This window comes from Peromyscus leucopus, chromosome 20 (genome assembly GCF_004664715.2).
Source record: "Peromyscus leucopus breed LL Stock chromosome 20, UCI_PerLeu_2.1, whole genome shotgun sequence".
In the NCBI taxonomy this organism is placed as follows: Eukaryota; Metazoa; Chordata; class Mammalia; order Rodentia; family Cricetidae; genus Peromyscus; species Peromyscus leucopus.
Genome location: NC_051080.1, coordinates 12,596,554 through 12,609,106, shown reverse-complemented (window position 1 = coordinate 12,609,106; position 12,553 = coordinate 12,596,554). Strand labels below are relative to the sequence as shown.

At 38.4% G+C, this 12,553-nt stretch overlaps 1 protein-coding gene across 15 annotated transcripts; it reads left to right on the top strand.

Moving 5' to 3' along the window:
- The first annotated feature begins 242 nt into the window (after nt 1-242).
- Nucleotides 243-11,757, top strand: LOC119086352 (submandibular gland protein C-like). 15 transcript variants are annotated; one of them, XM_037197429.1, is made up of 10 exons: nt 243-340; nt 2,299-2,427; nt 2,880-2,897; nt 5,617-5,685; nt 6,438-6,515; nt 7,851-7,940; nt 8,600-8,677; nt 9,734-9,820; nt 10,619-10,789; nt 10,908-11,757. In XM_037197429.1, exons 1-10 carry the CDS (start codon nt 265-267, stop codon nt 10,985-10,987), a joined length of 876 nt encoding a protein of 291 aa, XP_037053324.1. In that variant the 5' UTR covers nt 243-264; the 3' UTR covers nt 10,988-11,757. The 15 variants fall into 15 exon arrangements, with proteins under 15 accessions (XP_037053324.1, XP_037053320.1, XP_037053319.1 ...); XM_037197425.1 differs by having other exon boundaries at nt 2,880-2,993; nt 5,620-5,685; XM_037197424.1 differs by having other exon boundaries at nt 2,880-2,993.
- The last annotated feature ends 796 nt before the right edge of the window (nt 11,758-12,553 follow it).

The window sequence follows — 12,553 nt, the reverse complement described above, 5'->3', positions numbered from 1 at the left end:
CTTTGCTGTTTGCTCAGGGTGGCAAGAAAGCATATTCTGTGTCTGGCATGAATTCGACTTGGACCAAGGTAGAAGATGTCAGAGAAATTGGACACTAACCCGATGTGCCATAGACTGTCACTGCCTCGCTACAGTGTTTACCTGTGTTGTCGTCACCAGGCCTGCCAATCCAATTACTGGCCAGAGCTGGTGTTGAGATGGGCTATAAATATGCAGGCTGGAGGCTGCCATAACGGGCCTGATTCTCTGGCATGAACGGTTCCTATGCCTAGGTCCCAGATCATCACCATGAAGCTGATCCTTCTGTGCCTGGCTGTGGTGCTCTGCACCTTTGGCAAAGGTAAAGAATTTAAGAGTTTTTTTTTTTTTTTTTTTTAATTTAATAAGTGCCTCTGTACTTAATGCTTAGTGTTCTCCACTTCTTTCTTGTGCTTCAGAGTAGAGTATATGCAGGGATACATTTTTATTTCAGCAGATGTTATTTATGCTTTAAGAAGTGATCTCAAGGGGGTGTGTGTGTGTGTGTGTGTGTGTGTGTGTTAGCGTTAAGGTTCATTAATCATTCTCAGCACAGTTTATACTTCGATAACCATGGTTTGAGTATACATTCCCATTAAGTCTAGAAGGCTGCACTGAGCATTGTGGTATTTACAAATAAGAGCCACTTCTGAAAGGACCAGTCCATCACTAAGACAAAATATCACAGGGAAGACATTTTGAGAAGTGACCGATTGTTTAGATATTTCAAAAAGCCAGACTTATTGAAGGCATTCTGATAAAATTAAAAATTGAACAAAATAAAAAATATTAGGTAGCAGTTTTACAGTCAATCAAAACAAAATTTTGGTTTCACTAGTCATGACTGTAGAAAAAAATTTAAAGAAAGAAAAATTTTAAAGTTATGGGATAAGTAAAAAAAAGGTCAGTTAAAGCTAAAGCTATTATATATATATAGTGTATATTATATATGTACAATATATATAATGAAATGTAGATTGGCACTGTGTGTATATTTCTTATAAGCTTTCTTAGGCTATTCTTTATTCTCACTAAAATAAAACTCATAAAATTGTTTAGATCATTCTTTATTTTCATTTTTAGCTAATATATTACTGAGAAAATACTAGGGAAAATAAAATCAGGTAAAATTTAGATTGGAAATTTTTAGGTCAAGGCTGTTATTGGGAAAAGCCATAGCGCATTGACCAATATTAAATGATGAATTTTGTTTGCCACTGCATTTTCAAGACTGGGATAGTATTCCCTAATCACATGAGGGAAGTCTATTAAATAAGAAAGCTCCAAAATAATAAATTAGTATTGAAATGTCAGTTATTATATATAAAGGGGGTTGCTCATAGCAAAATAGAGGTTGGCAATCAGTACTGGGTCTTTGGTGGATGTGGATTTACTTTTAAATGAACTCATGGGAAAAATTTCTAATCTGTATATTTAGCACTTAAAGAACCATGCTTTTGTCCAAAGAGAGCAGTAATATAAATACCCTATTCTGAAGTGGCTTGTGTCTTGGAGAAAGAGATCCCACCTCTGATCTGTTGTGGGATTTTGGAAAATCATTTAAGTGGTATTTTTCTGGGTTTTGTTTGATTTTTTTTTCTTGTTTTGTCACACAGAATAGAAAACTTTCCAGCTCATATTTCTCTAGGACAGTTACAGGGGTAGTGATTGGCTTTCTATTACTCGCATTGTAGTTCTCTTGAGGGAGGAAAAGAAAACTGGAGGAAGGTAAATCTGTAGAAGGGTAGATACATAGATTCCCACATTCAGAAATTAAATCCAGGGAGAGAAACAAGGGTCAATAACATACTGTTTTTCTGGGTATTTTGAGACAGGGTCATTGACCTTAGAAGATGTGGATGTTGGTGGCAACTAGTAAAACATCAGGAAGCTTGATGCATCTAAGAAGAGATTTACATGTTATTGGTGCAAGAATTCTGATGTGGATTATTAATACAAAGCAAAGGGGCTAGTGTTTACCCATTTGTATATTTGTTCATTATTTATTGATCGGCAAAACATTTTCATTTTCCATATGTCTTCTCATTGATTTTCTCACAGGTGGCACTAAGTGTGTATGAGGTAATTGAGGTGTGGTGTAGGTGTTCTGGCTTAGGAGGGATCCATTGTGATGGGCTGGATAAAAAGAAAACGAAGTAGGATCAAGGAAAATCTGTTTCATTGATCTAAATACTATGATTTAGGCTTTGTGTATTGAAAGTGAAAAGTTAGGATGTGTCTGTTCTCTGGTGATAATGTTGTTCTTGTTGTTGTTTCAAGGGACTGCAGGTGTTAGATTTGGGAGTAGATTTGGCGTTAATGCCAACGCAAACTTGAAATCTTCAGTTGGGCTGAGCCCGAAAACCAAGAGTGCTGATGGAGACAAACATGACAATGTACCTGCTGGAGGTAACTGTAGTCACTGGACCTGGTGGTGACTGTATCTTTCTAGTTCCAATGCAGAGTTATACCTGAATTACTTACATTTGTTAACTTATGAAAACTGAGTTTTTTCAACTGCTGTATAATAAGCAATAAATCATCATAGACCAAATTTTAATAGTTTTTTTTGTTTGTTTTGGTTTTGGTTTTGTTTTTTACTTGCAACTGGAACTGCTGATTTGTAGCTTAAAAGGGGAAAGAAGAAAAGGAAGATTCTGGTAAAAAGGTTCTCTGGAGTTTGTGGCTGGAATTCTTTTGTTGTTAGTGCTTTGCTGGCAAAATACATGCAGTCAGATAACTTGCTGCGGAGGATACATTTTCAGTGACTCTGATATTGTTACCTAATATTTGTACACAAAACATTGGGATTCAGGAGTATCTCATTATCCTTTGTGACATTCATTGTTTTTATTCTTCAGATGAAGCCACGATGGAAAGTAAGAGTAATATTGGTACTGGTGCCATCATAGATCTAAACTCCATATTGAGATTCGAATCACCTATCAAAACAATCGTTTCAGCTCTTGCTAAAGGCAAATATCTTCTGGACAAGTTAACAGGCATTCTACCAGGTTTCAGCTCTTGGAGATCACAAGGAGTTTCAAATATGTCTTATATTATATGGGAATAGAACTTATATTAATATGAATAGGAAAAGAACCAGGGACTTTAGTTTATTTCTTTTATTTTGATTTTCTGTTGGAGGTAGCACTTGGTATTCTATTCTGGAAGAGGTAGAGAAAGAAGGTCCGAGTTAAAACTGACCTGCCAATTTCTAGTACAAATTAGTTTGGTGACAGTTCTAAAAGTAAACATAGAAGAAAAGCTTCTGGAGAATAGAGTAAAAGTGCTTGGGGCATCAATATTCCTTTTGAATCGACATTTAGTGAAGTATGGTGGTCTTCACATGACAATGCCTTTACCTTCTGCATCCGATGTCGCTCGTCATTTTGGGTTGGATCATGATCATAGTGAAGCAGGAACTGGAAGCAGCAGTGGGGCTGGCAGTGGATCAGATAGTTACTGAAGATGTGTGGGCCAGTGAGATTTAATCCATGTCTCAGGTTACAGTCATCTGGGAGTAGGACTCTGCGAGCAATACTATCTGCTAACACTGTGTTTTAGCTAAAGGTCAAACTTTCACTCAAATTCATCACTTGAGCAAAGAAAGGCTTTATTACTCCCAAGGATGTGAGGCATGGAGGTCCTTAACATGTCTGTATTCAGGTCAAGAAGATACTTTCACTTGGGATTTATTCAGCTCCTCACAAAGAATGTAGGTCCAGGGGGGTCAGTTGTCATCCAGATAATTTCATGAATAGAGCTTTATGGATGATAAGGTTTTCTGAACATCATATGGCAAGAAATTCTAATAATCTAGTAGAATTTTAGGATGATAAATGGCTGCAAACAAGAGAGAACTGGTTCAGTTGGATCATTTAGCAAAAATTACTCTGGTAACTGGCATTGATGTAATGAACAGAAAGTCTAATAGGACTGGACATGTGAATCTGAGCTGTGATGCTATGTCTGACACAGTTTATTAAGCTGGGTCCTTCTGAGGATTTTAAATGGGTGCCAAACTTTAATAAGCATTTTCCAAATTTGCATTTTCATTTACCATCAAAGAGAGTGAACCATTGTCTCCAGATCTGCCATTAGAGAAGGAAAGTGTAGATGTGTTTGGATTTTTCTGTTTCAAATCATCTTTGACCATGCCTGTAGTCATGTAGGCTTTGAGGAAAGTGTAAAGACATGGTTCCGAGGGCTCTAGATACCCCATGATCTCCAGTAATCTAGCAGTGGACAGCCTTGTCCCAACACAGTGAAGTTATGAAGATGAATGTATAGCCAAAGTCAAGCTTGCAATTATGATTTTAATTCCCCAGGTGACTCAAGTGAAAAAAGTGAGCTGCTCTCTTTATTTGGGGTTTCTACAGATTCAGAGTCCATCTAAAGCCTAAGGAAAAACAGGCAGCTGGATCTGATGGCAGTGACAGGAATATAGAGATCAGCAGTGAGTCTTTGGGGGCTGGAAACTTGAGTGCTGGAAATTAGAATTCCAGATATTTCAGTGTCAGTATCCTGTCAGGTATTTCATGATTAGATATTTTTTATCACATTTGCATAGTACAGACCACCAGCACACTTTTAATAATCTGGTTGAACTGTGAATGGAAGAAGTAGGTAAACCAAGCCATGGACAGATGGGGCTTGATGGAGAGCATTTACTGAAAAGGACTTTGGGCCCATGCATGACTGAATAAAGAGGAGTCTACAGGAACTGGACCCATCAGTCTCAGGGGTGATGCTTTTTCTCACACACTCTACTAGATGGATCCTTCTAAGAATTTCAAATGGTTCCAAATTCATTGTTTTGTAATTTGCATTTGCGTTTTTTATCAAAGGGAGAGAACTAGCTACTATAATATTTTTTTCCCCATGGAGAAAGACAGAGTGAATGTTTTGACTGTAGTGATACAGACTTTGATGTAAAGTTGAGAACAAATTCAGAATCCTAAGGAGGAGAGATGCCTACTATGGATTAAATAGTTTGCCTAAGCAGTGTGAGCCCGTGACATCTAAATCCAGGCAATAGTTTAGAGCACTTCATTTATCTGAAAGTGAAGGAATTCAGGCTATTTGAATTGATCCTTGTGGAAGGAAGGGCAGATCTAAATTTGAACTTGAAATTTCTAGTTGAAGCTCATTCTCTGACAATAGCCTGTGCTCAAAGGTCCTTGGAAATCTATGCTCTAGGCTGGTGTTGATAATATTGTCTCACCTAGGACCTTCGGAACTATAATTATTATTGAATATGGTCCATCGGCTAAATTAATCTCATTCTGATTTTGCATGGAGAGATTACATTGTTCTTCAGTTTGGGGAGAGAGAAATGATACAGGAATGGGTCTAATGATTTTTCACAGAAAGACCACAATCTTCTGTCTTGAAAGACAGGAAACAAACAAGGATGGATCTAGTTTGGACGCTGTACTTTCAGTGTTTCTGAGAACAAAGAAACATGAACTAAAATATGGTAGATTATTATAGTGTTGGATGGTCAGGTGATGAATTTTAATTAGTCTGAATACAAAGTTTGAATTATTGAACTTTTGACCTATGTTCTGATGACAATCATTTTCCCTCTGACAGCAGAAAATTCCATTTCGAAAAGTTTTGAAAAATTACTTGGAGGAGCAATGGCCATTGCTGGTGGCTCAGGTAGTGTCTGTGTGTGACAATAGAGTCTGAATTTTGCTGAGCTTCCAAACCCTTTTTGCTTGGCAGTTGAATTATCTGCCAGTTGTAAAACCTAGGTTCCTAAGTGGAGGCCTGGTCAAATGCAGGGTAGATTTGTGGTTGGTTGTTGGTTGATCTGGGTTCAAGCCCTTTGCTGACAATGATCTTAGTGAACGTGGAAGAAAATCCCTTTGAAAATGTAGAGTCTGGGGTTAGTTTTCTGTCAGTTATTTCATGATCAATTGTTTTGAACAGGTTTGCATAATATGGTTTACCAAGAGCCATCTAATAAACTGGCTGTGAATAGAAGAAGTGGATGTAGAGCATTTACTAAAAAGTACTTTGGGGCCAGGAATGGTGGAAAGACCTGAATTCTTCTGGAACCAGACCACTGAGTCTCAGGGGGTGACTACTGAATTCCCATGATAATAAGCCGGGGCCTTTCTGAGAATTTTAAATAGGTTCAAAACTCACTGTTTTGTCATGTGAAGTTTTATTTTCTAGCAAAGGGAGAGAACTGGTTTCTCCAGTTTTGCCCCTGGAGAAGGACAGATGGAAGTGTTGGCTTGGTAGTATAGGCCTTGATGAAAATGGAGAATGTGACTTTCAGGGCTCTAGGTACCCCCATGATCTCCAGTAATTAAGCTCTGAACACACTTGTCCCAACATAGTGCAGCTGTGAAGGCTGAGCACAGCCAAAGTCATCCTTATGATTATGATTTTACCTTTGCCAGGTGACGCAACTGCAGAAACTAAGCTGCAACCATCACTTGGAGTCGTCACAACATCAGGAGGTGATCAGAAAGTACAGGGTAAATGAGCAGCTGGGGTGGTGCAGAATGCAGAGATTAGCTGTGGGTCTGTAGGGGATGGAACCTTCAAAGATGAGAATAAGAGTGGTATAGTTTTCTTGACCTGCATTCCACTCCATGGATATCCAGCTTACATCATGTTTTTGTTTGTTTGTATGTTTTTCAAGACAGGGTCTCTCTGTGTAGTCCTTGCTGAACTGGAACTTGCTCTGTAGACCAGGCTGGTGTTTGAACTCAGAAATTCACATGCCTCTTCCTCCTGAGTGCTAGAATTAAAGGCATGCCTGACCACCACCCAATTATAGCATGCACTTTTAAGTTTCCTATGGAGGAAACACTTGCTCTTATCATGTCATTCTGGATCTGTTAGAAAAAGAAAGGAAAGCTGAAATTAAATTCAGACTTGGACTTTGAGTCACATTCGTTTGCTGACAATGAATTTGATGTTTCCTTCCTCAGAACAAATATTTGAGTTCAAGTGCATTGGATGTCTTTGCTCTTAAGATGTCAATCCTGACACTCTTCAGGTGGCATCCCTAAGACAAAGAGAGTAACAGAGTATCAGGGCAAAGTAAGATTGGAAGAAGGAGAGATGCTTGCAGTGGATGAAATTGTCTGCCTTAGTGTGTGGCCCAGTGGGATCCAAATCCAGGCAATAGTTTAGAGCATTTCATTTCTCTGGAAGGAAAAGGATTCAAGTTATTTTCATTGGCCTTTGGAGAAGGAAAGGTCCAGCTAAATGAAGTTGAAAGTTCTAGTTGAAGTTCATCCTCTGACAAGAGCCTCTGCTCAAAGGTCCTTGTGATTATTTGCTTGGGGCTGGTGTTGATAATATGTATTGTCTCACCTAGGATCTTTGGAAGTATAACTGTTATTGAAAATGGCATGGTGGCTAAATTAATCACATTTTGATTTTTTTTTTTTTTTTTTTTTGGTTTTTCGAGACAGGGTTTCTCTGTGTAGCTTTGCGCCTTTCCTGGAACTCGCTTTGGAGACCAGGCTGGCCTCGAACTCACAGAGATCCGCCTGCCTCTGCCTCCCGAGTGCTGGGATTAAAGGCGTGCGCCACCACCGCCCGGCATCACATTTTGATTTTTATGGAGAGACCACATTGTTCTTCTGTTTTGGGAGAGAGAAAACACACAGGGATGGATCTAGTTTGGATATTGTCCTCTGTGTCAAGTCAGTGTTTGTGAAAACAGAGAAGCCTGAACTAATAGGTGGTAGATGATGTAATTTTGGGTAGTCCAGTGCAGATTGTTTAATTTGTCTGAACACAAAGTTTGAATAATGAAGTTTTGACCTAATCTGATGATAATCATATCTGTTTTACAGCTGAATCCCCTGAGGCAGTTGCATCCAACATGCTAAAGACCTTGGAAGCAATAGTTAACAACCACAGGGACAATGCTGGCACCTCAGGTAGTCAGTGGCTGTGTGAGGCCTGGTCAAATGCAGGGTAGAGTTATGGTTGGTTGTGGATCTGGGTTCAAGCCCTTTGTTGACAATGATCTTAGTGAACATGGAAGAGAATTCCTTTGACAATATTGAGTCTGGGGTTAGTTTTCTGTCAGTTATTTCATGATCAGATATATATTTTTTTAATCAGGTTTGCATAGTACAGTTTGCCAACAGCCTTCCAATAAACTTGCTGAACTGTGAGAGGAAGAACTGGGTTTAGAGCATTTACTAAAAAGTACTTTGGGGCCAAGAATGGTGGAAAGACCTGAATGCTTCTGGAACCAGACCAATGAGTCTCAGGGTTGATGCTATTGCATGCCTACTACAATGACTGGGCCCTTCTGAGAATGTAAATAGGTTCAAAACTCACTATTTTATAATTTGCAGTTTTCATTTTTCTATCAAAGGGAGAGAAATGGTTTCTCCAGTTTTACCACTGGAGAAAGACAGATGGATGTGTTGGCTTTGGTAGTATAGGCCTCAATGAAAATGGAGCATATGCTTCTGAATGCCCTTGATACCCCAGTAATCAAGTTCTGAACATACTTGTCCCAACACAGTGCAGCTGTGAAGACTGAGCACAGCCAAAGTCATCCTTATGTTTATGATTTTACCTTTGCCAGGTGACGCAACTGCAGAAAGTAAGCTGCAATCATTACTTGGAGTCGACACAGCAACAGGAGGTGATCAGAAACTTCAGGGTAAATGAGCAGCTGGATCTGGTGTAAATGACCAGAATGCAGAGATTAGCTGTGGGTCTGCAGGGGATGAAACCTTCAAAGTTGAAAATAAGAGTGGCATAGGTTTCTTGACCTGCATCCCACTCCATGGTTATCCCACTTACAGCATATACTCTTACTTTAACTTTCCTATGGAAGAAACACTTGCTCTCATCATCTGGTTCTGAATCTGTTAGTAAAAGAAAGGGAAGTTGAAATCAAATTCAGACTTGGACTTTGAGTCGCATTGGTTTGGTGACAATGGATTAATAAACTTAGGATAAAGGACTCTGAATCATTCAGTTATAGTGTTTAGAATGTTGATGTTTTCTTCCTGTGAACCAACTATTTGAGTTGATGTGTATTGAAATTTTTTTTTTTGTCTTAAGATGTCAATCCTACATTCTTGTGGGGGCATCCCTAAGAGAATGTGAGCAACCAAGAATCAGGGCAAAGTAGGACTGGAAGAAGGTGAGATGCCTGCAGTGGATCATGTAGTGTGCCTAAGCTTATGATCCATTGAGATCCAAATCCAGGCAATAGTTTAGAGCATTTCATTTCTCTGGAAGGGAAAGAATTAAAGTTATTTTCATTGGCCTTTGAAGAAGGAAAGGTCCGGCTAAATGAAGCTGAAAGTTCAAGTTGAAGTTTGTTCTCTGACAAGAGCTTATGCTCCAAGGTCCTTGGGAATCTGTGCCAAGGTCTCGTGTTGATAATAGGTGTTCTCTCAGCTGGGGTCTTTTGAACCTTAATTGTTATTGAATATGGCATGGTGGCTAAATTATTCTCCTTCTGATTTTCCATGGAGAGACCAAGTTGCTCTGTTCTGAGAGAGAGGAGTCAGGAAAGGAAGGATCTAGTTTGGGTGCTGTACTTTGTGTCAAGTCAGTGTTGGTGAGAACAGAGAAACCTGAACTAAAAGGTGGGAGATGATGTCATGTGGGGTGGTCCAGTGCAGATTGCTTAATTGGTCTGAATGCAATTTTGGATACTGAACTTTTGTCTTATGTTCTGATGATATCATTTTACCTTCTACAGTTGGCATGCATAATGGAGATGGAAGGAAGGTGTTACTGGAACCATTAGCAGAGGAGGTTGGGAGAGAGGTCCATGCCAGTGACTCAGGTAGTCAGGTGTTAGTGTGTGGCAATCAAATCTGGACTTCGCTGAGCTTCTAAAACCATTGTTTGATTGGTAGTTGAGTTCTTAGCCAGTTGTAACATCTGGGTTCTTTTGTAGAGGCCTTGTTAAATACAGGGTAGTGTAATGGTTCATTGTGGATCTGGGTCCAAGAGCTTTGCTGACAATGATCTTAGTGAACCTGGAAGAAAATTCCTCTGACATTGGGGAGTCTGGATGTGTTCTGTCAAATTTTTTCATGACCAGATGGTTTTGATCACATGTGTATAATACAGTCTGCCAACAACCTTTTTAATAAACTGGCTGAACTGTGAGTGGAAGAAATGGGTGTAGAGCATTTATGGTTGGGGCCAGGACTGATAGAGTGAGCATAATTCTTATGAAATTGGACCATTATGTCTCCGAGGTGATGATATTTCTCAGCCACATTTACAAAGTTGAGTCCTTCTGAGAATTTTAAATAGTTTCCAAATTTTCTTTGTTTTGTAACCTGCATTTTCATTTTCCAGCAAAGGTAGAGAAGTATTTTCTCTAGCTTCAAATATGAAGAAAGAAAAAGTACATGTGTTTCAATTTGTGGTTATTCTGATTTATATAAACTTCGTGGCTATGGTTATAGTGATGTAGACTTTGAAAAAAATAGGTGACATGGCTCTTAGGGCTCTAGATACACTGTGATCTGTAGTAATCTATCTGTGAACATCCTTGTCCCCACACAGTGGAGGTCAGAAGAGGGATGTATAGCTAAAGCCATCCTTCTGATTACGATTTTACCTTTGTCAGGTGTCTCAGGTAGTCAGCACTCCTTAGTTGGAGTCACCACAGGTTCAGAAGGGCATCTGAATCTTAAGGATGAAAAAGCCCCCGAGGTTAATGGAAATGAGGTGGATGGACAGAATAGTAGTGACTCTTCAGAGACTGGAAGCATGGATGTTGGAAATAAGAATGACTCAGGTATCTTGACCTGCATTCGATTCCTAAAATATCCTAACAAGTAGCCTCCTTCATGATTTCTCTTAATCATGTTTGATTTTTCCATCAGAAAACCACAGTTTATCTTCTGTGTCTACAGGTACCAATGTTGCTTCTCCTGGACCACATGACTCTGCTGGCTCTGTTGTTAGTGGCCGATGTACCTGTTCTACTGATTGATGAACATATGTCTGGACCTGTTTCTGTTCCTTGGCTATTTAGAGTCATTTCTCATTGGAAAAAATCATTATTTTTGAAATTTATCTTTAAAACAATGAAAATCATCGTAATTTACAATCAAGTCAGAATTTTGAAATCTCAATCTATTTAGTTGTTATCAGATAGAAGGCTTTTTTTTTTGTTGGCATATAAGGTGCCAGGGCTTATGTCTGTTCCCTGATTTGTCTTCCTTCTAAAGTGATTTGGAATCTGCTATAGTAGTTAGTGTCATGTAGGTGTGTTTGGCTTAATCTTTATATCCTAGATGTAGAGTTGATTGGCTAGGTAACTTTTGCAGACACATGTTGGAGATGCATGACCAAGTTGATCCCTATGTGCAATATTGTAAGAATTCTATAAACTGTTAAGATAATATTTGTGACTGATGTGTCATCTACTTTGATAATGTTAACCATTGGGAATTAGTATAGGAAATGTCCCTTCACACCCATATGGGATTGAGACCTTCTAATGAAATGAGTATTCAGAGAAGTATTCAGTATTCGTTAGAACAGGATATTATTAGTATCTGGCTACAGTGAGAAATCTAAAATCAAGTGATATGTTATACTGTAATAAATTTGACTTTAGCTCAGGATTGACTATGAATGAATCTGCTAAAAAATGGCTTTGTCATAAAGCAATGAAACTACTGTATTTTAGTTCTTCATCTTTGGGTATAAAAGTTTATAGTCATCACATATATTAAATTAATAAAATTTAAATCATTACCCATTGTCACTGATTTTATTTAATTTTGATTTGATGGAGGTAGTCAAAGAGACATTGAAGTTTTGTATCCTGTGTTTGTTGGTGTGAGTTCAGGTATATAGCTTTGCTTTTGTTGTTGAGAAATATATTGAGAATTAATATCTTTTTTTTAAAGCAAAGTTGGAGGTTATTCAGAACAGATTCTGACAGATTTTTAACTGTGGTCATTAAGGGAGAGAGGTTGGTGCCTCGGAAGAGTACATGTTTGAAAGTAGGGTGTTGCTTCTCAAGAGAGAATGACATTGAAGTCTGTCTATCTGCCTGTCTATCTATCTGCCTGTCTGTCCGTCTATTGGTCAATCAGTATCAATATTCCTCGATATCTGATTTTTGTGCTTTTGAAATTACATTGTTCAAAGACTTTAATGATTATGTAAAGTACCTTGAAAAATTTTTATCTATGAAATTTTTCTATAGCAAGTGACATAAGGTGGTTCATATGTTCATTGGATAGAATTATAGACTAGTAAGATAAAACCATTCGTCAAGTGCCTAAGAAATTCTCAGTAGATGCTTATAATTTTGTTTCTGAAATGACCTCAATTTTTAGCCAGCATAAGGGAGTGGTTTCTTTCCTTTTCAATGTCTCATTAGCTTGTCTTGTGACTCTAGCCTGCATTCGTTTCTTTCAAACTTTTTATTTTCTCTTAAGTGTTGTTGATGACTGAAGTACAGTTTTGTTTTTTTGAAACTTTCTATGGCTGAATATCATTGTAGATCCTATGTAGGCATCAAAAGTTTTGACATTTCTGATAT